This window comes from Camelina sativa, chromosome 12, assembly GCF_000633955.1.
Source record: "Camelina sativa cultivar DH55 chromosome 12, Cs, whole genome shotgun sequence".
Classification (NCBI taxonomy): Eukaryota; Viridiplantae; Streptophyta; class Magnoliopsida; order Brassicales; family Brassicaceae; genus Camelina; species Camelina sativa.
In genome coordinates, this window is record NC_025696.1 from 15,192,831 (window position 1) to 15,218,796 (window position 25,966).

At 38.6% G+C, this 25,966-nt stretch overlaps 2 protein-coding genes and 1 pseudogene across 3 annotated transcripts; 1 reads left to right on the top strand and 2 right to left on the bottom strand.

The window, feature by feature from the left end:
- Positions 1 to 9,355, top strand: part of LOC109127953 — a 21,498-nt pseudogene extending 12,143 nt beyond the window's left edge.
- On the bottom strand, positions 9,329 to 11,187 carry LOC104731780 (syntaxin-22-like). The gene is made up of 7 exons (XM_019233796.1): positions 10,706 to 11,187; positions 10,460 to 10,553; positions 10,250 to 10,359; positions 10,091 to 10,156; positions 9,848 to 10,005; positions 9,696 to 9,766; positions 9,329 to 9,599 (listed from the first exon to the last, which is right to left on the bottom strand). Exons 1-7 carry the CDS (start codon positions 10,909 to 10,911, stop codon positions 9,534 to 9,536), a joined length of 771 nt encoding a protein of 256 aa, XP_019089341.1. The 5' UTR covers positions 10,912 to 11,187; the 3' UTR covers positions 9,329 to 9,533.
- LOC104731782 (syntaxin-23-like) lies at positions 13,513 to 16,850 on the bottom strand. Of its 2 annotated transcripts, XM_010451264.1 has the most exons (10): positions 16,428 to 16,850; positions 16,220 to 16,313; positions 15,974 to 16,107; positions 15,809 to 15,883; positions 15,565 to 15,722; positions 15,429 to 15,483; positions 15,185 to 15,342; positions 15,033 to 15,103; positions 14,912 to 14,936; positions 13,513 to 13,586 (listed from the first exon to the last, which is right to left on the bottom strand). In XM_010451264.1, exons 1-10 carry the CDS (start codon positions 16,631 to 16,633, stop codon positions 13,540 to 13,542), a joined length of 1,023 nt encoding a protein of 340 aa, XP_010449566.1. In that variant the 5' UTR covers positions 16,634 to 16,850; the 3' UTR covers positions 13,513 to 13,539. The 2 variants fall into 2 exon arrangements, with proteins under 2 accessions (XP_010449566.1, XP_019088928.1); XM_019233383.1 differs by lacking the exon at positions 13,513 to 13,586 and having other exon boundaries at positions 14,772 to 14,936.

A 25,966-nucleotide genomic window follows, 5' to 3' on the forward strand; every position in this document is an offset into this window, starting at 1 on the left:
GCGTAACTTCTGGAGAATTCCTAGGATACCTCGTCACCAAGAGGGGTATCGAAGCTAATCCGTAACAGATTTCGGCGCTCACAAACACTCCATCTCCACGAAACACTCGCGAAGTGCAGCGACTTACGGGAAGAATTGCTGCTCTCAATCGGTTTATTTCACGCTCCACCGATAAGTGTTTACCCTTTTACCAGCTGCTGCGCAGCAACAAAAAGTTTGAATGGGATGATAAGTGCGAGTCCGCCTTCCAGGAACTCAAGATTTATCTAGCTACTCCCCCAGTCCTGGCGAAGCCCGATCAAGGAGAAACGCTCTATCTGTACATCGCCGTCTCCAGCTCGGCGGTCAGTGGGGTGCTTATTAAAGAGGACAGGGGAGAACAGCATCCCATTTTCTATGTCAGCAAAAGTCTCGATGGAGCTGAGCTCCGCTATCCAACCTTGGAAAAGCTCGCCTACGCCGTAGTTATCTCAGCTCGGAAACTACGTCCGTATTTTCAGTCCCACACCATGGAAGTCTTGACTAACCAGCCCCTTCGGACCATTTTGCACAGTCCAAGTCAATCAGGTCGTTTGGCCAAGTGGGCAGTGGAATTATGCGAATATGATATTGAATACAAGAATTGCACTTGTGCGAAATCTCAAGTACTCGCTGACTTTTTGGTCGAGCTCTCTCCCGAACTAGAATCAGGCACTCCGCGCGAAGAGAAGTGGTTGTTGCACGTCGATGGTGCTTCCTCCCGACACGGCTTTGGGATCGGCATACACCTTGTTTCACCAACAGGTGAAGTGCTCGAACAATCATTCCGGCTCGCCTTTGCTGCCTCAAACAACGAGGCCGAGTACGAAGCCTTGATCGCAGGAATGAGGTTGGCAAGCGGAATTGGGGTCAAGAATTTACAAGTCTTTTGCGACTCGCAGCTGGTGACCCACCAGTTCAGCGGTGATTACGAATGCAGGAACAACCGAATGGACGCTTACCTTAAAGTTGTCCAAAACCTATCCGGTTCATTCGAGTCGTTTGAGTTGACGAAAATTCCTCGCAGTGACAATGCTCCAGCCGACGCCCTGGCCGTGTTAGCGTCTACATCTGATCCCGACCTCCGTCGAGTGATCCCAGTCGAGAAAATCGATCAACCAAGCATCATTTCTCCTGCGAACATCGATCCCATTGCTGAAGATCTTTAAAAGAAAAAGGTTATGGAAGATGAAACTTTCAACGTTCCAGTCTCAAAAAAACAAAGAACGAACAACGGTACTCCCGTGCTAACATTGCTTGTCTCTGAACCATCGGCCAGTGCCCCATCAACTTCTATTGAAAGCTCAGCCGAGCAGGAATCCGCCAAACAAGGATCCACCGAACTGATATCTATCGAACAAATATCTGAAGGATCAGAGTCCGCCGAGCAAGGATCCACCAAACGAATATCCGCCGGAAAAGAAACTGGACAAGCATCTGCCGACCACAAGTCCGTCAATCAAGGACAAGCATCTGCCGAGCACGAGTCCGTCAGTCGAGGACAAACCAGTTCCGAACCTAAAGATCGACCACCTGATTGGCAAGAAGAAATCTGTTGCTACATCGCCGATGGCATTGCGCCGTCCGACAAATGGGAAGCCCGGCGCCTTAGAGCTAGCTGCGCACATTACACTCTCTTGGATGGTAACGTTTTCCACTGGACCGCATCTGGTGCACTGTTGACTTGTGTCGGTCCCAAAGAGGTCAATGACGCAATGAGAGAACTCCACGAGGGTTCCGGTGGCAATCATTCTGGAGCTCGCGTGCTCGCAATGCGTATACGCAACAATGGTCATTATTGGCCTACAATGAACGAAGATTGCGAGAAATTAGTCGCAAAGTGCGAAAATGACAACGCCACGCTCCTATTATTCACGCGCCAACCGAGCTTCTAAGGACAACAACACCGCCTTACCCCTTCATGAGGTGGGCAATGGATATCGTTGGACCACTCCCCGTGTCTCGTCAAAAGAAATACATCCTCATCATGACGGATTATTTCACCAAGTGGGTCGAAGCTGAAGCCTTCGCAAAAATCGGAACTCCGCACGTCCAAAAATTTGTGTGGAAAAACATCATCTGTAGGCACGGACTCCCGTATGAAATTTTCACTGACAACGGCACGCAGTTTACCTCGCTACAATTTGAAGGGTTTTGCACAAAATGGAGAATTCGCCTGAGCAAGTCCACACCTCGCTACCCGCAGGGGAACGGACAAGCTGAGGCGACCAACAAGACAATCATCGACGGACTCAAAAAATGGCTCGAAGACAAAAAAGGCCTTTGGGCTGACGAACTCGATGGTGTCTTGTGGTCGCACCATACCTCCCCGTGCCGATCTACAAGACGAACCCCGTTCTCCCTTGCATATGGAATGGAAGCACTTGCATCTGAGGAAATCGGTGTGCCAACACTGAGACGCTCCATGCTCGTTCATGATCCTGCTTTAAACACGGAAATGATGCTCGATACTCTCGATACCCTCGAAGAAGAGCGTGGCAGAGCCCTTATCCGAATCCAGAACTATCAGCAGCAAGCTGCAAAGTTGTACAACAAGAAAGTCAGGCCTCGCCACTTCGATGAAGGTGACCTCGTCCTCAGGAAAGTCTTTGAAAACACAGCCGAGCTCAACGCGGGAAAGATGGGCGCTCACTGGGAGGGCCCATACTTGATCTCCAAGGTATTCACCCCTAGCGTCTACCAGCTCCTCACCTTGGACGGCACCCCGATTCCCCGTTCATGGAATTCCGGAAACTTGAAACGCTACTACCACTAGCAATATGAACTACGAATGGCTTGATCCCTCTCTGAGGGTACGTAGGCAGCCCGTCAAAAGGCACAGCTATCCCAAAAAATCAAAAACAAAAGTTTGAACATTTCAAAACCAAAACGAGCTCTCTCGAACGAGTCCGTCTCAGCGAGATGTCCAGCTCATACATCAAGCCTCTGGCCAAGGGAACGATTTAGAACGCGTTCCTCATGGATGCAGCAGTGAAATAATCCGCACCAAAAAGCCGAGCCCAGTCTCGCATTCAGCTAGCAGGCGGTTAAGTCTGTATAAGCCAAGTTCTCACTTGCACTTTCTTGCCGACCTCGTGACACACACAGGATAAGCCGGACACCAGGGCCGCACCTAAAAGGTACGACGAGCTTATCTTGACTACCACCCTAAACACTTGGAAATCGATACGTAATAGGATAAACCGAGAGACGTCTCGCACCGTAAAGTACAAATTGATACCAAAGATAGGCAAAACACAATTTTTATTTCATAACAGGAACGACCAACAAAAGGCCATGCTCGGCACAAAGAACAGAAACAAAGGCCATGCTCGGCATATGCATCACGCACAGGCGTTCAATCTTCTAGCCCCAGATCAGCATTAGAGGGAACATCAAACTCTAGCCCGTCGATCGTCTCCCGCCAAGCCAGGCACTCCTCACGCAACTTCTCCAGCGTATACATTGGGACGTCTACACCCCTAGCAGCCATACTCTCCAGATATGAGCAGATTCCTTCAGCACGGCTGCTCTCAATGAAGATATGGTCTGTACACTCTAGCTGAATAATGTATCGATGTAATACGTCGATCCGAGTTCAGCAAGCATCGATCTCTGCATTACTTTCGAAAGGTCTGGTGTTGAGAGGTTCAAGATCACCCTCTTCAAGTTTAGGAACCTCCACTGCATCCACTGCTGCTTCACGACGAGAACGCTCCTCGAGCAAACGATCCCATCTCCACTTTGGAACGAAGAACCCCTCATCGATCATAGTTTCGAGATACGCAACAGTCCCGTCCACACGATCAAAATGGAAGCAAAGCTCGAACTTACGGCGCGTAGCTAGAGTGTAGGCCCTTAACCTCTGGATCCAACGATAAAACTCGAGTTCGGAGCGAATCACATTGTCTAGACCTAGCGCCATAGTACCAACCTCAACCGCTCAAAACCAAAAGAGAGACCTTTCATGAAAAAGAAACAGAACGAAGTGGAATGGCAAGAAGTGAGCATTTGAGGAGCAATTTATAGAGCAAAGGATACAATTTTCGAGGTGAAGTAACCAATACAGTGATCCTCGAAAACCACATCCATCAAACGATCAACACATGTCAAAGACCAGAGGGTAAAACATAGCAAGTTCCAAAAAGAAAAAGTACAATGCCTAAACGGCTCAATATCCGGTCAATCGAACGATAATGCAAGGTCCCAAAAAGAAAAAAGTACAACGCCTAACAAGGCTCAACATCCGCTACATCACGGAGATAAGGTCCAAAGATACAAAAAATAACACAAAGGAAACAAAGACAAGTCACTGGTCGGCATCGACCTGAGCGTCCGAGGTCGCGGGTGCCCCTGCCGTAGCGACCTCTCCCCCCATGATCACAGGAACATCTGCGCTCACCGGTGCCACCTGAGGAATCGCGTGGACGAGCATGCTCTCCAGGCCGAGCGTAGTCTCTGGAAAGGCCTCGAGATCGCTATCCAGAACTTCGGTAATATCAAAACCAGCGACCTTGTCCTCCAACATCTTCGAATCAGTCTCCAACGTAAGCAACATCTTCGGCGGAATGACCATGCCACCCGTCATCAGCTCCTGGAGACACTCATAAGTACCCGACACCTGACTCAACGACATCAGAGACTCATGCGCTGCTCTGTTATCAAGGATGTGCCTCCTCAGTCTCTCAATGCAAGACCTATAGCCAGCAAGCTTGGCATCGAAGCCCTGCCGCTCTGCTTGCAACTGCTGCAGCTGCCCTCTCTTAAATGTGTTGTCTGCCTCAAGCTGCTCGATGCGGGAACGAGAAGCTTCCAAAGAAGCCTTGTGCTCGGCCAGAGAAGCCTTGTGATCAGCCAACTGTTTCCGATAACCGGCGGCCTGCTTTGTCTGGGCAGCAGTCACCCCCCGCTCCTTCTCAAAATCCTGGCGAAGTTCCTCGGCCAACCTCCTGGGCGGCTCAGGGGCGAGCATCAGCAACTTGCTTCGCCAGCTCGGCAAGACGGCGCTCGTACGAGATGACCATACGGTTCACAAAACCGCCATCCCGAAAGCATAAGGGATAAGAAGTCAAGACAACGATTGAAGGTGCTAACTCAAAATATGAAGAGAAATGCCAACCTGAAAGTATCGCCGAGCCCATGATCGGTACAGCTCAGGATCGTGAAGAGAATCCACAGGAGGAAGCGGACCAGAAGAGCCGCGAAGCTTGCTAGCAAGCTCGCCACAAGAAACTCTATTGTTGAAGAACGACTTTTCCTTCGTCTTGTTGGAGAAAGAAAACGAGTCATCGGTCTCAGTGGTATCATGCGGTACGCCGTCCCTCCTAGATCTCTTGGATAACTCGGGCTCAGAAACAATCACCTCGCCAAGAGAAGCTCTCTTCCTCGTCGGAGTAGGACGCCCAGAATCAGCAACAACAATAGCTAAGGCCTCAGAAGTCTCGCCGCGCGACTTCTTCTGTGCGCGGGGGGCAGCAGAAGGAACAGTAGCAGCTCTCTTGTCGGCACGAGCAGAAGCCATCTCCGCCGATCTAACATCACTGGCAGGTTGCGGCTCGGCATCAACTCCCGCGACAGGATCAGCGACCTCGGCATCAGCAGCACGCGCAGAAGGGACAACGACAATGCACCTACTTAACTGATCGGCATAGCGAGGAAGACGAGTGTTAACCTTTCCCATTCCTAAGCGTGGTAGACCTGAAAAGAAAAACAAAGTGAGACAACTTAATAACCACCAAACGTAACCGTGAAAGTCACAAGAGCTTATAGAGAACTCACGAGATCTCTGAGTAAGGGAAGGCCAATCAATCGCCCCTCTCGCTCTGATCTTCCTGAGATTGTCGAAAAACCCTGGAGGATGAGCACGCAAGCGAACGACAGGCTCTGCAAACATCAACAAAAACAAGGTGTGTTAGAAACAAATTGGAGAAGATCAACGAGCAAAGATAAGAAACAGCAAGGCTACCGGGAACCAAATTCCACTCGGTAGCATAAAACATATCGAGGTTGTCAACCGAAGTCTCATCTAGCTTGACAAAGAAAAAGTAACGCTGCCAATGACGAATCTTCTTCTCAGCTCCGGTGATGATCTGATAACCCGACTTAGCACTAGTATAAAAGTATCCAAGACTACCTCTGACTTTCGTAAATCTGGTGGCTTCCTCGAGGAAATGCGCGTCAACCTCTACACCACAATCGGTACCAAGTATCGCCAAACCAGCTGCGTTGCGGATACCTCCCACAGAAAGCTGAGAAATAGCAATCTTGCGTCTCGCACAGTAACGCATCAAGAACTCCGGCAGAGGAAACCAAAGGCCGCAATCAGTGAAGTAATGCGTATAGAGAGTGATAAAACCTGCTGGAGGCGTCCAAGGACGCTCGTGAGATTTAGGAATCTGGAATACCAACCCATCAGGCATCTTACACCACTGCGCCATCTCAGCAATGGTGTCCGATGTGCACAATGAAGAACCCTGATCGATCGGACCAACGGCGAGCTCGTCATCAGAACCAACAGGAACAGCACCAAGACCCAGAACAGCCGAACTTGGAACGACATCCTCAGTTGGTACGACGTCCATAGGACTCCCACCAGAACCAGTTTCGCTACCCTCACTAAACTCGGGAATATCATCAAAGTTGAAATCGTTGGCCAAACTATCAACACCAAGGTCTCCACATTCTGCCCCAATATCAACACCATCGAAAGCATTCTTATAGTTAGTACCCGATTCTCTCGAGAAAGCGCGTCGGATCCCTGCAAGAGTCTTACCACGCGCGTATGTTGGAACATGAGAGCTCGTGGAAGGTCGGCCAACCTTCCTGCAAAGCAAGCCGACCTCGCGGCCTCCCATCATAAGATCGGCATCGCCATCATTAGAGTAAGCGTCAGAATCGGAACAAACGCGACTAAAACTATCAATTTGACCTCTGAATTCCTCTGCGCCGACCTCGTTTCCGCACGAACGAGATCTATCTTGCCGATCATCCAGCTCGGCATTGTCCGCAGTCTCGTGAACTCGTGAGCTCCGAATTGTCAGCCGAATAGGTCTCATGCCATGCTCACTACCGATCACATCATCGACGCCGAGCTCATGACCACAAGGTCGCCGAGCACCATTGATTCTATGGCCGCCGAGCTCACAAGTTCGCCGAGCACCGTTGACTCCATGGCCGCCGAGCTCACTACCGTCGATCGCATCATCAATGCTGATCTCACCATCAATCCCATTATCGCCGAGCTCGCAACCATCCTTACCGTTGCCGAGCTCATCACCGCTCAATACAACTCGACCTAACTCGCCGCTCTCAAGACCAGTCTCAACCCGGTAATCAACCAGCTCACCGCTCTCAAGACCGACCTGAGCATCAGCTTCGGCCACGTCAACCTCAAAACTCATTCCCACTCGCCGACCGCTGATCTCGGATCTGTCAATCTCACCGTCGACTTCACCACTGCCGAGCTTATCAGTGTCGACCCCGAGTCCTTCCTCATTGACCCCTATTTCCCTTATGCCGAGCTCATCTCCTCTTAAACCCGCGGCGACCGCGACACGATGACTGGCGGTCACGGTTTCATCCAGACTTGAGCTGGTCTCGCAGCCAACCCGACATTCTGCATTCAAACCGACCTCTTGACCTCTCATGAGATCGACATCACCGCAATCCAGGTCGGCATCAACCTCAAACCGCCGATCTCCACCAACCTTTGCCTGCCGACCTCCGGATCCATCATCTCCGCCGATCCCGCGGCTTTGACTAACCTCCAGTACCATGACTCTCGGCGCCACCCGAGAAGGACGGTTAATCGACGGATCCTGCCATTCGCCGACCATGGACGACCTCAATTAGAAGCTTGCTCGGCGGCGGCCGAACTAGGTAAAAGGGGATCTAATCGAAAAATAAAGAGAGAAAGTAGAGAGAGAAAGCAAAAACATAAAAGTAAAGAGATAGAGAGAGAAAGTTACCTTCTTGTGGAATGGGAGGAGTTAAGAAGGAAGTGAGAAGAGGAAGGTGCATAAATAAGTAAATAAAATGGAAAAATTACTGTCAAATCCGTCATCTCAATCACTCTCTTCTCTTTTTCGGGAATGTCATTGAAAACCGCGCTCAAAATAAAGACCGAAGGATTTTTCCAGTGTCTCTCGGAAAACGAGACAACAAGTTACAGAAGAAATTGTAGAAGAATCACTGTAGCAATTTCATTCCCCAAAAGCAATCCGAGACGATCTGTGCCGAGCAGGCACATTACAGACAATTCGAGCACGCCCGCCGATCGCAGAAAAACTGACGCTCTCCGGACTAAGGGGGGAACTATTGTTGGACATGGGCTGTGCCCAATATGGCACTCGGCCCATCAAGACAAGATAATTGTGATTTCGGCCCGACAAAATTGGATGAAAGTCATTAGTAACTCGTGAAGGGGCAATCTCGGGAATTCACGATGGAAACCCTAGAAAATCCTCGGTCTACAGTCCGCTATATAAAGCAACAATACTCACTGGAGAGTATCCATCAGACTCACGTACAATACCCCGAGAGCAAAACTTTGTGTCTAATCATAGTTATTGTTTCCTGTATAATTCTCGTTAGCTTTCGAGCTCATCATTGTTCGCTTGTTAGTTTTCCTGTGAACTGACGAGCACAATCTTGACTCGTTTTAGTGACGACCTCACATCTTTATCGTTAATAAAAGAACAAACTTCACTCTTCCCCAAAAATCGATATTTATTTAGTGTTGTGCAATCCTTAGTACAAACAGATGGGTACATGAGGAGTGGTCAAGTCGATAACGCTGTTAAGTCAGTTCGACGACATGCCTGAACGGGACTTGATTTCTTGGACAGCTCTATGATAAATGGGGGCTTTCACGATGAAGCGTTGGTATGGTTCCGTGAGATGCAGATTTCAGGAGTGAATCCAGATTACGTTGCTATTATTGCTACTCTCTCAACGCTTGCACAAACCTCCTAGGTGCTCTCTCTTTTGGATTATGTTATGAGTCAGGATTTCAAAAACCAATGTCAGGGTGAGTAATTCACTGGTTGATTTGTATTGTCGATGCGGGTGTGTTGAGTTTTCTCGTGAAGTATTTGACAAGATGGAGAAACGAACTGTAGTTTCGTGGAATTCCAGTCATTGTTGGTTTTGCTCCTAATGGAAACGCACATAAATCTTTAGTCTACTTCAAGAAAAATGCAAAGATGAAGGGTTTAAACCTGACCCAGTCACTTTCACCGCTGCACTAACGGCTTGTAGCCATGTAGGTCTAGTAAATATAACAATCAAGGGTAAAATTGAAAATCGTCTTTATTATAGAGGTAGGAATGTAGAATAAAAGGGGATAGTGTAGAAATGTTTTCTTGGTCAAAGGCACAAGAGAATTAAATCCATTAAGGGACAAAAGAAAAATAGTTCAATCCTTGCATGAGCACTATTAAGTGACAAGCATACGCTCATTATACTTCTTGATAGATGATAGGCCACTTGTCCATGCTTTCATGAGTTGTGAAAAATCAAACCGCGAGCACTACAATGACAATCAGGAGCACGATACCAAAAATTACCAAGAGCAAGCAAGCCTGAATGAAAGAAACAATGGAAAGAAGAAGTTTATAGGTTGATCTGATTCTCCAAAAACCCATTCATGATATGTAAGAAAAGTTTAAATATTATACCAGTGAAGAATATGATCGTTGAGTCATAAAGGCTCTAGCGAGATAGTTATCGATGTCAGTATTAGTCTCATCTATGAAGAGAAAGTGTTAGAACGAGGATACGAGGACATAAGTAAGCGTTTTGGTATGACAGGATTTAGAATCAGATTTACCAATCACGGCTTCTTCATCGTGTACCAACACTGCCATGTCTTTGAAGATGTCCTGCACCTCGTCAATTTCCTGCTGCATTTCTTGTATGTCTTGCTCTCTTTTCTCAATAAAAGCCGCATTATACGCAATCTTATTGTTCACAAGTGCAAGTTCTTTTCTGTAACAAGAGCAACAACAAACCAATTAGTAGATGCGTCATGAATCCGAACAAAGATGGAGACTTTTGTCTGTACAAAACTTACTTTTTTGATTCCAAAAGAAGATCCAGATCCTTCTCAGCATTCACAGCTGCCTCACTGGCTGTATAGCTAATCTCACCCAAGGCCAAGTAATCAATACACCAAAACCACACAAAATAAACATGAAAACATTTTCAAACTCTTGAATGAGCATTATCAAACCTTGAGGGAAGAGATGCTCTTTCAGCAGCTAGACGCTGAGCCTTGAGAAACTCTTGCAATACAGCTTGAAAGTCTTTTGCAAGCTTAACATCCACAATCTTCTTCCTTTGCTAACCCACCACCAACATATATATATATAAACAAAACCATCAAATTCCCTAATAAATGAAGAGATGAACAAATAATCATTTTTTAATCAAAATCACTCACATCAACACCACTCCGATGATCAGTTTCCCTAGCTTTTTTAAGTTTAGCCGATGTATCTTTCACAAGCTGTCCGATATGTAATATCGTCTTGTGCCTAACACACACACACACACACACACACACACATCACAAACCAAGCAAATTGAACCATTTACAACCACTGATATTAAGAAACTATTTTACATTCCAAGAACCTTATAAACCCAGAAAAAGGAGAAAACTTTTGAGAACTACTTTAGTACTTACAGCTTGTCACGAAGCTCAGGGGTGTCTTTAGGAGTACCAAGAGTGTTGACAAGACGATGGAACGTAGAAACACATGTATTGATCTTAAAGACACCTGCAGCAACAGCTTGAGTCGTATCTTGTCGACCACCACCAACACCACCTTTGAAGCTCATTAAAGAAGCTAATGATGTTTTTCTTCCCGCCTCTAAATCCTTAAAACTCATCCTCGAAAACTCCCAAGAAAATGAAAAATTTGAATTTTTTATTTGTTTTGTTTTCACGGTAAGCGAGATTGAGGACGTGACTCAGAATCTCCGGTGGGTTCTGTTTCTATCTCTCTCTAGGAAAGAACTGAGAGAAAACGTGAACGGCAGAGAGAGAGAGTTTGAGAGAAACGTGAAATGTCACATTACCTGTAACGAAGGAGAAGAAGAAAAAAAAATTTTCATTTTGGGAAAAATATCATTTGATACATTAACCTTTAGATTTAGGCCAGAAAACCATGAACTTCCAGCCAGAAAACCATGAACTTCCATTTAATACATCAAATTTTGCTGACTAGCCATTTAAATTTTGTTGACTAGCCATTTAAAACACCAAATATATAATTGACCAAGGCAAAATACACATGTTGTTAAAAAAAGAATGCATTTTGATTATTTCTATTAGTTCACATTACTGTTATTTGTACATGTGCAACAAATATTTTTTGCAGTAATATTTTTGGCTAGAATTGAAAAATAGATATTATTTGTTTACATCAATTGAGTTGAAGATATTTTAAACTTAATAAATTTTCATGACGTAGATATTATTTTTACATCAACTGTATAATCTACTATTTATGTAATTAAAATACATTCTTATATCTTCTCTATTATTTAAGAGGTGATTTGTTAAATTTGTTGATGTAATACTCTTTTATGTTTTCCAAAAGCAAAAAATGTTTAAAAATAATATACATGTGATAGAAATTCCATAATTACATTTTTATGGACACTAGGTAGTAATCCATGCTACAACACGGACAAAAACAAAATATATAAAATTAAATTCATAAAAGTAAGTTACAATTTTATTATTTTAAATACATAAATTAAGTATTTGTACAATCTTGGTATTACATCCATATATCAGATTTCAGTTTGGATTTTTGTGTATATATAATCTAGATGTACCTACTTTAGAACGGGAAATACGTCCCCTCCTATCCCATCTGTACTATCCTGTTCCGTCTTGTTCCATGTACCGTCCCATTCCGTCTTTTAGATGATTACACGTTAGACAATGTTTATTAATAGAGATTGGATAAAAATTCTAGCATACCCGAATTTTCCTTTAAATCTTTCAAAAAACTATTTAATTGTTTTTAAAAATATCCAAAATTTTCAAAGTACCCGTTCCAAAGTAACTGGTTAGATGTCGCATAGTCAACCTTTTAAAAATATGTATCTTTGTATAGACAACACAATACAAAATGACCTATTAATCACTGGGACTCTTAATGTCTTATAAATATTATCTCGGCATACAATATGTTCCAATGTCATATCCATTTTTTATATTTAAAAGTTAAAATTAAATTTTATTATCTCATCTTGTGTTTTGTTAATTAGGAATAGTTTAGATAATTACTAGATTAGGATCCGCCCGATGTGCGGGTTTAAAGTAATTGTAATTAAAATTAAATTTAATAAAAATATATTAAAATTTATTGTACATTATTTATAAATTTGTTTTCCTATAATACACTGATTTATATCTCATATACAAATCGTTTATATATGTTACCATTAAAAGTGAAATTTTTACACCTAAGTATATTGTATGTTACAAATGGAGTATTACTTACCACCACCTAGAAAATGTCTATATGATCAAATTAAGCCAATTATTATATGTCTTTTTACTTTCACTTTTGCATAACTTCTTTAATCACTAAAATTGTTAGCTCAAAAATATTTCGAATAAAAAATAAATTACATCACAATAGTGCTTGACAAACCATGGTGAGAACCTCGGATCAGCCCTCCTGCGTCATGGGGAGACCTTGCGTCCAACCTCCTCCACCATGGAGAGAACCTTGGCTCCGCCTTCCTCCCATGGGAAGATAACCTTGCATCCAACCTCCCCCACGTTCTTCCCTTGGAGAGATAACCTTGCGTCCAACCTCCTCCACCATAGAGAGAACCTCGGCTCTGCCCTCCTCCTGTGTGGAGAGAACATGTTCAGGTCTTTTAGCTATCTCAAAGTGGCTTGGTCCAACAACCAATGAAACTAAAGACCATTTTCCAACGTTACAAAATCTATTGATAGTAACTAATGTTAAATTTGCCAATGTATTCGTGGAAGTTTCTTTGACACACCATGATGTACAAAGATGAAAATATAAATTAAATAAAACATTCTAAAACTATTACAATAAATTTTAAAATACAGTATTAGAAAAAGATGCATATATTAATCTTCCATTTTTTTGGTAAACATATTAATCTTACCTATTCCAAACTGAAAATGGAGAAAGTATGAGTATATTTTTGTTAAAAATAAGGAAAATTTGTCTTTCCATTAAAAAAGTTTCACCAATAGAACAAAGTTGAAAGCAATATCATGGTAAATAAAAGCAATAGAACTAAGTCGAATTTTTTTTATGAAAATCATATGTTGTTGAAAACTTCTTGGTAGACAATATTTTGTAGAACATTATTGTCGTAGTGTTTTATGTCTCTTTTAAGAATCTGAAGTCATGTAGTTGTAGTGACTCTGGAGAGGGCTACATATAATTCTCTCTGAGAAAATACTGGATTTGGCAAATATAAACCAACCTTTTTAAAAAGCTTTGACCTTGCCTCTTATTGATAGTCATTGCATAGCAAACTCGTACAGGAAATTGATTTCTCTGTAAATAGCAAGACAAATTCTTATCAAACATCATATTCTACCTCTCACATAAATTTTTAAATTTAGTAATATCAATTTTTGTTTAGCTAAAATATTTTTTCTCTTTTATGTGACTTTTGTAGGGTTTGAAACAAATAAGTAGAGTCAAAATTTTGGAGCATATGTAAAAAGGCTAAATGAAGAAGGTCTAAGGCACATGACACATTCTCACTTTTAAAAGAGACACAAGGTCTTTCGTATCTTTTTTACCTTTCGTTTCTATTGTTTGTTCATGTTTTGAAATTAGTAAATGTTGTTTAGAATTATTATTTTGTGTATCAATATTGTACTTTGTTTCTTTTGATATATTTTATAAATATTAAATTTAAAAAATTAGTTTTAGATAATAATTCATAAAATCTATTAGATTTTTAGTTTATAGTTAATATATCTTAGTTCATACCGCTTCATATCACTTACGTAAACAGTGTTCATACCAATTGGCTATTTTCAGCTAATCTATTTAAGTTGTTGACAAAAAAAAGTTAATATATCTTAGTTACAATACTAATGTTAACTATTACTGAATGTATTTTAAAATAAGTAAACAAATTTTATTATGTTTATTTTACCCACATATCGTATGAGACTTTTTCTATCCCAAGCAATTTGTATGATCTTGACTTTTCGTTACTTTCACAGTTTTGGTTTCCATCTGTAGTGCTCATGTTTGAAAATTCTAATTGAGTTTGATACATTGGAATGACCTCTTCCTCTCTCTATATATATGACAAAGATATGAGTGATATATATCTTTATATTTATTTATTTTTATTTTAAGATTAGCCCAAAGAAAAATAGGATTGTCTTTGTATAAGTTTAATTATTGTAGAATTTTTAGGATTTTCTCTAGGATAACTACGTGTATCTTTATTGTAAAATTATATGTATGATTTCTTTTATGTTTTTGAATTATAGTTTTCTTTTGTTTGGACGATTACTTTTTCTTTAGAATTACAAAATTGTATAATTTACAATATAATAATAAGATTTTATTATTATTTAATAATTTATAACATAATACTAAGATTTTATTATGAATTAGTAACTTTGACACATGTCACGATATTATGAATTAGTAACTTTTATAATATAATAGTAAGATTTTATTATTATTTTAATAATTTTATTATTTAAATAATCTACAACATAATAAGATTTTGACACATGTCGCGATCTTTTGAAACCAGACTTTATATAATAAGATTTTTATCGTTTGAATAACTCATTCCCAATTAGATAATCAAACCGCGAGCACTACAATGACAATCAGGAGCACGATACCAAAAACTACCAAGAGCAAGCAAGCCTGCATGAAAGAAACAATGGAAAGAAGAAGTTTATAGGTTGATCTGATTCTCCAAAAACCCATTCATGATATGTAAGAAAAGTTTGAATATTATACCAGTGAAGAATATGATCGTTGAGTCTTGGAGGCTCTAGCGAGATAGTTATCGATGTCAGTATTAGTCTCATCTATGAAAAGAAAGTGTTAGAACGAGGATACGAGGACATAAGTAAGCGTTTTGGTATGACAGGATTTAGAATCAGTTTTACCAATCATGGCTTCTTCATCGTGTACCCACACTGCCATGTCTTTGAAGATTTCGTCCACCTCGCCAATTGCCTGCTGCATTTCTTGTATCTTTTGCTCTTTTTCCTCAATAGTAGCATCATTATACGCAATCACATTGTCCAAAAGTAAATGTTCTCGTCTGCAACAAGAGGAACAAGAAACTAATTTAGTAGATGCGTCAGGAATCCAAACAAAGATGGAGACTTTTGTCTGCACAAAACTTACTTTTTTGATTCCAAAAGAAGAGCCAGCTGCTCTGGATCCTTCTGTGCATTCACATCTATGAAAAGAAAGTGTTACAACGAGAATACGAGGACATAAGTAAGCGTTTTGGGATGACAGGATTTAGAATCAGTTTTACCAATCACGGCTTCTTCTTTGTGTACCAACACTCCCACGTCTTTGAAGAATTTGTGCACCTTGCCAAATTTCTGCGGCATTGCTTGTATCTTTTGATCTCTTTCCTCAATACTAGCGTCATTAAACGCAATCACATCGTCCAAAAGTAAAAGTTCTTGTCTGTAACAAGAGCAACAAGAAACCAATTTAGTAGATGCGTCAGGAATCCAAACAAAGATGGAGACTTTTGTCTGTACAAAACTTACCTTTTTGATTCCAAAAGAAGAGCCTGCTGCTCCAGATCCTTCTCTGCATTCACATCTGCCTCACTGGCTGTAAACCTAATCTTACGAAGGCCAAGTAATCAATACACCAAAACCACAAAATAAACATTAAAACATTTTCAAACTCTTGAATGAGCATTATCAGACCTTGCGAAAAGAGATGGCTTGCGGACAAGAGGAGCATACACAGTTTCTTTTTCAGCAGCTAGACGCTGAGCCTTTTGAAACTCATTCAATACAGCTTGAAAGTCTTTTGCAACTTCCACAATCTTCTTCCTTTGCTAGACCCACCATCATTCAATACATATATATATTAAACAAAACCATCAAATTCCCTATTCTATTAAATGAAGAGAAGAACAAAGAATCATTCCTTAAATCAAAAACACTCACATCAACACCTCTCTGCTGATCAGTTTCACTAACTTCTTTAAGTTTAGTCGACGTATCTTTCACAAGCTGTCCGATATGTAATATCGTCTTGCGCCTAAAAAACACACACACACAAATCACAAACCAAGCAAATCGAACCATTTACATTCCAAGAACCTTTATAAACCCAAAAAAAAGGAGAAAACTTTGAGAACTACTTAGTACTTACAGCTTGTCGCGAAGCTCAGGGGTGTCTTTAGGAGTACCAAGAGTGTTGACAAGACGATGGAACGTAGAAACACATGTATTGATCTTAAAGACACCTGCAGCAACAGCTTGAGTCGTATCTTGTCGACCACCACCAACACCACCTTTGAAGCTCATTAAAGAAGCTAATGAAGTTTTTCTTCCCGCCTCTAAATCCTTAAAACTCATCTTTTTTGTATCTCTCTTGCCTCGAAAACCCCACCACTAAAATAATCCTACTCTTTATTCCCAAGAAAATGAAAATTTTGAATTTTTTATTTGTTTTATTTTCACAGTAACGGTGATTGAGGACGTGACTCAGAATCTCCGGTGGGCTCTGTTTCTATCTCTCTGGGAAAGAATTGAGAGAAAACGTGAACGGCGGAGAGAGAGAGAGTTTGAGAGAAACGTGAAATGTCACATTTAAAGGAGAAAAAAAAAAGCCTGTTTGCACCTTTTCATTTTGGGAAACATATCATTTAATATAATAACTTTCAAATTTAGTCAAACAAACCATGAATTTTGTGGATTAACTTTCAAATTTAGTCCAAAATCCATGAACTTTGTGATTAACTTTCAAATTTAGTCCAAAATTCATAAACTTTGTGATCAAGTTTTGTTGACTAGTCATTTATGACATCAAATATCATTGACCAAGCTAAAATACACATATAATTAAATTAAGATAACTGAACAACTAACAACTGTTATTTTTGCTATTCAACAACATGTTGGTTTCGGTATTATCAAAAATATTTGATGTTTTAAATAGTTAGTCAACAAAAATTGATGTATTAAATAGCCTCCCACAAAATTTATGATTTATTTTGGCTTAAATTTGAAAGTTCATGTATTAAACCAAAATTATATAATTTAATAATTTTTTGTGTTCAGCAAGACGAAAAGACTTTTAATCGAATTATGCATACGTAAAAAAAAATGCATTTTGATTATTTCTTTTGGTTCACATTACTTAACATTCTTTGCTTTATACATTTATACCGTAAAATCAAGCTTAATTTGACTGTTATACAACTATGTTATTTGTACATGTGCAACAAATATCCTTTGCATCTATTCGGTTAGAATTGAAAAAAATATATTATTTGTTTATATCAATTAAGTTGTTGAAGATATTTTGAACTTAAGAAATTTTCATGAATTATATTCATGACGTGGATATTATTTTTACAATAACTGTATAATCTACTATTTATGTAATTAAAATACATTCCTATATATTATGTATTGTTTAAGATGTGATTTGTTAAATTTGTTGATGTCATACTCTTTTACGTTTTCCAAAAAAATTTACTTTTGTAAAATACTATGAGAATCGTTGTGCTAAATTTTATTTGTCTATTAAGCATTAACAAACAAAAATAATATACATGTGATAGAAATTCCATAATTACATTTTTATGGATATATACCCCAATTCAAGAATGTAACGAGGGAGAAGAAGAAAAAAAAATCATTTGGGAAAAATATCATTTGATACATTAACCTTCAGATTCAGACCAGAAAACCACAAACTTCCATTTAATACATCAAATTTTATTGACTAGCCATTTAAATTTTGTTGACTAACCATTTAAAACACCAAATATATCATTGACCAAGGCAAAATACACATGTTGTTAAAAAAAGAATGCAATTTGATTATTTCTTTTAGTTCACATTCTTTGCTTTATACATGTATAATGTAAAATCAAGCTTAATTTGACTGTTATACAGTTTAATGTTATTTGTACATCTCAACAAATATTTTTTGCAGTAATATTTTCGGCTAGAATTGAAAAAATAGATATTATTTGTTTACATCAATTGAGTTGAAGATATTTTAAACTTAATAATATTCATGACGTCGATATTATTTTTACATAAACTGTATAATCTACTATTTATGTGATTAAAATACATTCTTATATCTTCTCTATTATTTAAGAGGTGATTTGTTAAATTTGTTGATGTAATACTCTTTTATGTTTTCCAAAAGCAAAAAATGTTTAAAAATAATATTTACTTCTGTGAAATAATATTTACGTTTGTCTATTAACAAAAAAAAATAATATACATGTGATAGAAATTCCATAATTACATTTTTATGGACACTATGTAGTAATCCATGCTACAACACGGACAAAAAAAAATTATATAAAATTTGAATTCATAAAAGTAAGTTGGAATTTTATTATTTTAAATACATAAATTAAGTATTTGTACAATATTGGTATTAAATCCAAATAACAAATTTCAGTTTGATTTTAGTTTGGATTTTTGTGTATATATAATCTATATGTACCTACTTTAGAACGGGAAATACGTCCCTTCCTGTCCTATCTGTACTATCACATTCCGTCTTGTTCCATGTATCGTCCCATTCCGTCTTTTAAATGATTACGCGTTAGACAATGTTTATTAATAGAGATTGGGTAAAAAAATTAGATAGCATACCCGAATTCTCCTTTAATTTATTCAAAAAACTATTTAATTATTTTTAAAAATATTTAAAATTTTCAAAATACATGTTCCAAAGTAACTGGTTACATGTCGCATAGTCAACCTTTTAAAAATATATGTCTTTGTATAGACAACACAATACAAAACAACCTATTAATCACTGAGACTCTATAAATATTATCTCTGGCATACAATATGTTCCAATATTGTACCCATTTTTTATATTTAAAAGTTAAAATTAAATTTCATTATCTCATCTTGTGTTTTGTTAATTAGGAATAGTTTAGATAATTATTTGAACAACCCGTTCCCGTTTAGATAATCAAACCGCGAGCACTATAATTATATATTGGGAAAATTATAAATAAAGGAGCTTTTTCCAAAAATTTGACCATCGACACTTTTTTTTCAAGATTGTCAATTGTGACGAAAATGCCCCTACTAATAAAAATAGTTAAGTTTTGAAAAATTTGAACCAATAAACAAATAGAAAACCCATGTTAGTATACAACTGTTAAAAAAAAAATTGAAAAAAAAATGTTTTGGGTGTCAAAAATCAGTTTGTAAATTGCTGATTTCTGGTCTAAATTGTTTAGAATAGACTTTCTACGATTTTTTCTCTTTCTGAAACATTTAGATTGTTCATTCTACAGTTTGTACATGTTCTAAGAAGTTTAGACGGAAAATTTGTTCTAAAAATTTCAGAACCTGAATTTTGTATGTTCTACAAAATTAAGAATATGTATTCTACGTTTTTCTTCATTCTACATCAATTCAGAATTCGTTTTCTACGTTTTACCCTATATACTAAAAGAAGTAGAAGATATATCATAGAAATTTTTAGAATTTGTAATCTGTAAACCTTAGAATACCCTAAAATAGAAAGAAAATAAATTAAATAAGGAAAGTGAATAATTTTAAATATTTTTTAAATATTCTTAATTTATGGTTAAGATTTCGTAATTATTGTTTAGATTTGTTCTAATACATTTTAGAATGCGTATTCTAAATTATTTAGAAGATAAACAAATTAAGAAAAATCGACATTATACCTTAACGTGATCGATCACCATCTCTTCCACCTTCCACAAAAGCTTTCACTTACCTGTTTATGATGCAAATCTATGTTACTTGTGGTGTATGGACACTGGATGCCAAGAAGGAGTGGAGATTTATTGATGATGAAGAAAAACGTGCTAGATTACTGACTTTGCAACCCACTACATCTCTTGAAGAGTTGAAGGTTATGGTTTCAGAAGACTATGAAATAGAGCAAAATATGTTTGATGTGGAATTCAGTTATCTACCCACAGAGGTTAAAGTTGATTGTCCTCCTGTTGTTGTGACAAATGATAGAGGTATGAAAAATTTTCTTGCATATCTGAAAAAGATAAACATGATTCGGTTGTGTGTTACTTTCAAAAGAGTAGTTGATGAAGGTGATAGGAGTAAAGTCCAGTTCGATCTGAATAAGTTCCCAGTTGATAGTAGCGATGGTTGTAATGTGGAAGTTGATGTGGGAAAATCAGTATGTGTTATTTCAAGGAATTCACCAAAGCCGACTAATGATGTATTAGAAAAGCATACTGATGCTAATCTTGTTGATGCTGCTGGTTTTAAGTTGGAAGATTCAATGGTAAAAAAGGGTGAATATTTCAGCAGTAAGGAAGCTTTACAGGCTACTATGGAAATGTATGCAATGAAATATAACTGCGACTACAGGATTACAAAATCTGTTAAGAGATGGTGGTGTATACACTGCATTGATAGTGTTTGTAACTGGCGTCTCCGGGCTGAGTGTTTACAAGCGTCTACATATTTCAAAATCAACAAGTTTGTGGGTAACCATACATGTGCCCCTTCAAAAAAAAAACTCATTTTGTAGGACTCCATCTGCAAGCTATGATTTAAGAAGAAAAAAAATCTGTTTTTGTTTATTAATCATTTGGATGCAACATACGCAAAAAGGAAGCAAACCGTGAGATGATGCTTACTCAATTTCTTGAGATAATGTATTTGTGTAAATATAATGCTTATAAGGTCAACAAACAAGATATAATTTCTACCAAACAAGCATTTAGTTTAAGAAAATACAGATTACTAAAGCTATGATTTAAGAACAAAAAAACTTTGTTTATTAATCATTTAGATGCAACACATGATTTTAAAAACAATAACATATGCAAAAAGGAACCAAACCGTGATTCCAGATATATAAAACCCAAAAAATAATTCACAGTTAAATAAAATGATTCACAAGTAACATACGCAAACCTTTTTTATCTGGCATAAATGAAAACTAAGACTACTAATCATTTAGATGCAAACAGGAACTTGAAAAAAAAAAAAAAAGAACAAACGAGATACGACTTTTAAAAAAAAAATCACGGTTCTTACTTGTATCAGGATCTGATGGTGCTTTTGTTGAGGACATTGACAAAAACTCCTTATGATCCAATTCTGCTCTCAGCCAAGGTCAATCTCTGACAAATATAATTGACTGCAAAGAGAATATAAAGAGGGTCATGACTGATATAGACAGGCAGTCAATAGGTCCATGTGATTAATGCAAACTTTCTCAAACACAGCTAAAATCAAGAGATGTATGAAAACTTTTTCACTAAATGATGATAAAAACAAAACAACGTTACAATCTGTTGCTGCTACAAGTGTGGATACGCTTCAATCAACACCGTAATCACTCATATCTAAGCTCATATCACCCTACTTAGAATCAAACAAACTAAGAAAAAAAAAACGAAGAACTTTATATGAAAAAGAGATTTATGCAAACGTTTTCACTAACCTTATCGTTCAAAAAAAGTGTTCACACATGTTTTTTTTTTTTGTCAAACCTGTTCACACATGTTTCGATCATCACTCTTGTTCTTGTTAACTAGCTTTATCGATCTTGTTTCATCAACCCTGGTACACAATTTTTACTTTAAAGTTAATAGAATACTAAAAATAAAACAAACGAAGAGCTTCAACTTCATCATATTCACATTATTAAATAAAATCATTGAAATTTTTTGTATAAAACTTATATTTACACAAATCTGGACTGAAATCGATTTTTAAAATAATGACATAAGCTAATGAAACTAAGACATCATAATAATCAACATGCAAAAAAATCAAGAATTATTTGGTCAAAATGCAAAACGGATCTAAACTTATATTTACACAAATCTGGGTTGAAATCAAGTAATAAAATTTACATAATCTCAAGAAACTAATACATCAAAATAATCGACATGCAAAAAAAAAAAGAATTCTACATACCCAATACATGAAGAGATGAACCGATGGTGAAGACGGAGAGAAGGTGAGATGGAGAGGCGGTGAGAGACGATGGTGAGAACCAGACAACGGAGAAAGACGGCGGACAGCGAAAGAAAAAGATATGGTGAAGACGGAGAGACGGTGAGACGGCGGACGGCGAAACGATGGTGAGAACCAGATGACCGAGAGAGACGGCGGAAGGCGAAACAAGGTTTTGTTTCGATTAAAAATTTTTTTAACTCTTCGTTAATTTTTTGTATTCTCAATTGTAAGTTTAGACCCAAATAAGGCCCACTCGATTTCAAAATAAGACCCAACAAAAGCAAATAGTTTGTTCAAACTGTTTTCTTAATTTCAGTTAATAAAAATCAACAAATTATATCTGAAAATATTATTTAGGGTATTATTAACTTTTTTTAACCCCTAAAACCTATTTGACCAAACTTTAAAAAAAAAGTGTAGATGGCCAAATTTTTGGAAAAATATCCTTTATTTATAATTTTCCTTTATATTTATACGTTTTGTTTTGGTTTTTTAAAAGGCTAGCAAATATCAATTTATCAAAATCGACATCTTCTTCTTCTCCGATTCCGCTTACTTCTTCTAGGTAAGAAAATTTTTGGTGACACAATCGTCGCGCTGCAGCTTCGTCTCCAACCAGAGTTCGATAGTGAGTCAAGAAGCAACGACCTATGATTTGAATTTCAGATACTCAAAGAGCACGACCTGTGGCTGTGAAGAGAGCTACATGAAGTCAAGAAGCAGGTACATTGTGTTTTATTTGTTTCTGTATTTTTTTTGTATCAACAGTCGAACAAGAATTGTATTTCGACTTTGGTGTTGAGATTGATTACTTGATTGTCTGCTTTGTGAGGTTTGCTCTGTATTGATACTAATCACTATGTTTAGTTTTGGGTGTTGAATTCGATTGAAGTTTTGAAATTGCTAGGGATTTAGTTAGAATGATGGGTTTGTCTCGGTAGCTGATGGGTTTGTCTCTCTTAGAGATGAGCCAAACAAATGGTGGGTTCTATTCTCTTATAATGTGCTTTCTTGAAATGGAACTTGTTCAGGTGTGTTTAATCTCTTGAAATGGAATGTAGGTGCTGGTGGTTGAATCCTCCTCAGAAGGTGGAGGCTTTCTCAGGTGTGTTTAATCTCTTCTCTTTGCTGTGAAATCTTTTAACCAGAAATGGTGGATCATATGTCAAAACTTGAGCCTTATTGACTGACTTTGCAGGTTCAACAAACCTACAGATATTCCAGGAACCATCACGAAGACTGCACCTGATCTCCATTACGCATGCAGCTTCAACAGGCTAGCTTAAAGCCACATGGTATGTCTCTCTTCTATCTCCTTCATACTCTCAAGCACAAACTTACTTATTCTCCACATATACTTTCTTAGATGTGAAACATTTTTGCTCGTCTCTAGTTGATTAGAATTACCTGGACTAGACTACATTCTACCTGCATATTTTCCTCAGTTTCATTCATATATCAGTTGAGAAGCATGCCCTTTCTAACTGCATTACACATTCTCGAGGTTCATGACTTGTGTAATTCTCTTGTGATTAGTAATTTGTTTTTTCTTTGTCTACTTCTCTAAGTGGAGTTACGAAATTGTGGGAGATGCCTCAAGTTACAAAAAAGATTGCTGTCTTGAAGGTCATGATATTTTTGTGTGGCTATCTATGGATATTTGCATAACATGTTGACTGAAACTCCATTTAGGCCACGAGAAAGCTTCTGAAAGTGCATCAGAGCTCTGAAGGTGACAGGAGCTTGTGAAGTGTCTTAGAGTGCTGATATACTGACGTGGCAGAAGAGCTGACGTGGAGAAAGTTTATGGGATGCCGTGACAAGAAGCGTGAGAAGGAAGGAAGAAGAGGATCAAGATATACACGAAGATATTAAGAGTATATTTGATCGAGAGAGATAAGGTAGGATATTTCTTAGGATAAGGAATATTTCCTTTTAGTTAGGGATTCACGATCTAGGTTAGAGATCGTTTGTGTAGGGTATAAAGAGACGAGGGCTAGCCGCAAAAAGAGGTAGCACTCGTGGGATAAAAGTTGTGAGATTTGTAAACCTTCAAACAATCAAAAAGAGCTTTGAAGGTGAGTGTGTTCATTTTACTCTTTTAGATCTACACAGGGTGTTGTGATAGATAGACAAGAGAGTAGGCTTAGGTTCATAGCTTGTAACAAACGTAGGTTTTTACAAGATTGAATAAAAGCGTTTGCTTGGCGCGTTTCCAAGCGGTTTGGTAGATCTGCGTTCTCTATACCTTTACAATTGGTATCAGAGCAAGCACCTGATAAAAAGTTCTGATATCCTTTTTCAACAGGTGAGATCTTGCGACAAGGGTATGGAGAAATCACTAGATTTTGTTGCGGTTCAATCACCATTGAAACTCGATCCTGAGTGCTTTGGTTTTTGGAAGGTGTCAATCAAGCAAGCCATCTCTAGCATCGACATGGAGGCTTGGTTTGCAGTGGAAGATGGTTGGTCTCATCCAACGGAAAAGGATGAGAAAGGGGAAATGGTTCTTAAGCACAGGAAGAAATGGACAGCCGAAGAAAAAGCGGAGTCCAAACATAACTCACAGGCTCTGTCAGTTATCTTCAAGTCTCTACCTAGGGCTATCTTCAATCAAGTTCAAGGATGTGAAGCTGCCAAGGAAACATGGGATATTCTGGTGGTTATGTTTGAGGGTACAAGCAGGGTCAAACGTACAAGGCTGGATAATCTTGCATCGGATTTTGAGAATCTTCACATGACAGAAACTGAGTCAGTCGCTGATTACAGCAGCCGCCTGAGTGGAATTGCTCAAGAAGCTGTAGTGTTGGGTAAACGATACAAGGATAAGAAGTTGGTCAAGAAATTCCTCAGAAGTCTGCCTGATAAGTTTCAACCACACAGGTCTGCTATAGATGTGTCGTTGAATTCTGATGAGCTCAAGTACAATCAAGTGGTTGGTATGATGTAGGCATTTGAGATACAGCTGAAGAAGAAGGAAAAGGTAAATGAGAAATCATTTGCCCTTAAAGCCATTGAAGAACAGAAGGTTGCAGAGTCTCAGGAAGTTGCAGATGAAGAAAAAATGGGCTTGTTGGTTAAGAAGTACTTTCGCAAGATGGAAAGGGGTCAGCGGAAGGGAACATCATCGCTCATGAAATCCGATGCTGATAAGGAGATCAGGAAGAGTGACAAGCAAGAACGTCAGTGTGCTGAATGTGAGGGTTTTGGACATTACAAGTCTGAGTGTCCAAACAACAGACGTAAGAGTTCTCTGCAGTGCTATGGGTGTAAGGGTTATGGTCACACCAAGTTTGATTGTCCTTCACGTGAGAACAAGCAGAAGCCTTACATTACTTGGAGCGAAAGTGACTCATATGAAGAAGTCGGCAAAGGAGAGGTTCTTAACAGCTTCCTTGCATTGCTGGGTGTTGATATATCATGGTTTTTGTGGTTTTTAACCATGATGTAAGGAGTCTTTTAGTGTCTTTTCATTTGTTTCTAGATTGTTTTGGAGTCTTTCCAGGTTTTCTAGGATTTAAGCATGGATGGAGCAAAGTGGAGCGATTTGGATCAGTTTGGAGCAATTAGGAGGAAAAGAACTTGGAGTCAGAACAGAGAGGGAGTGTCGATCGACACTGCCTTAGCATCGATCGACACCCTCTTTAGGCGATGAAGAATCACAAATTTGGAAGTTTTACAAATCTGCCCCAAAGTTTTCCATATTTGCAACATAAGTCCCTGACGTGTTTT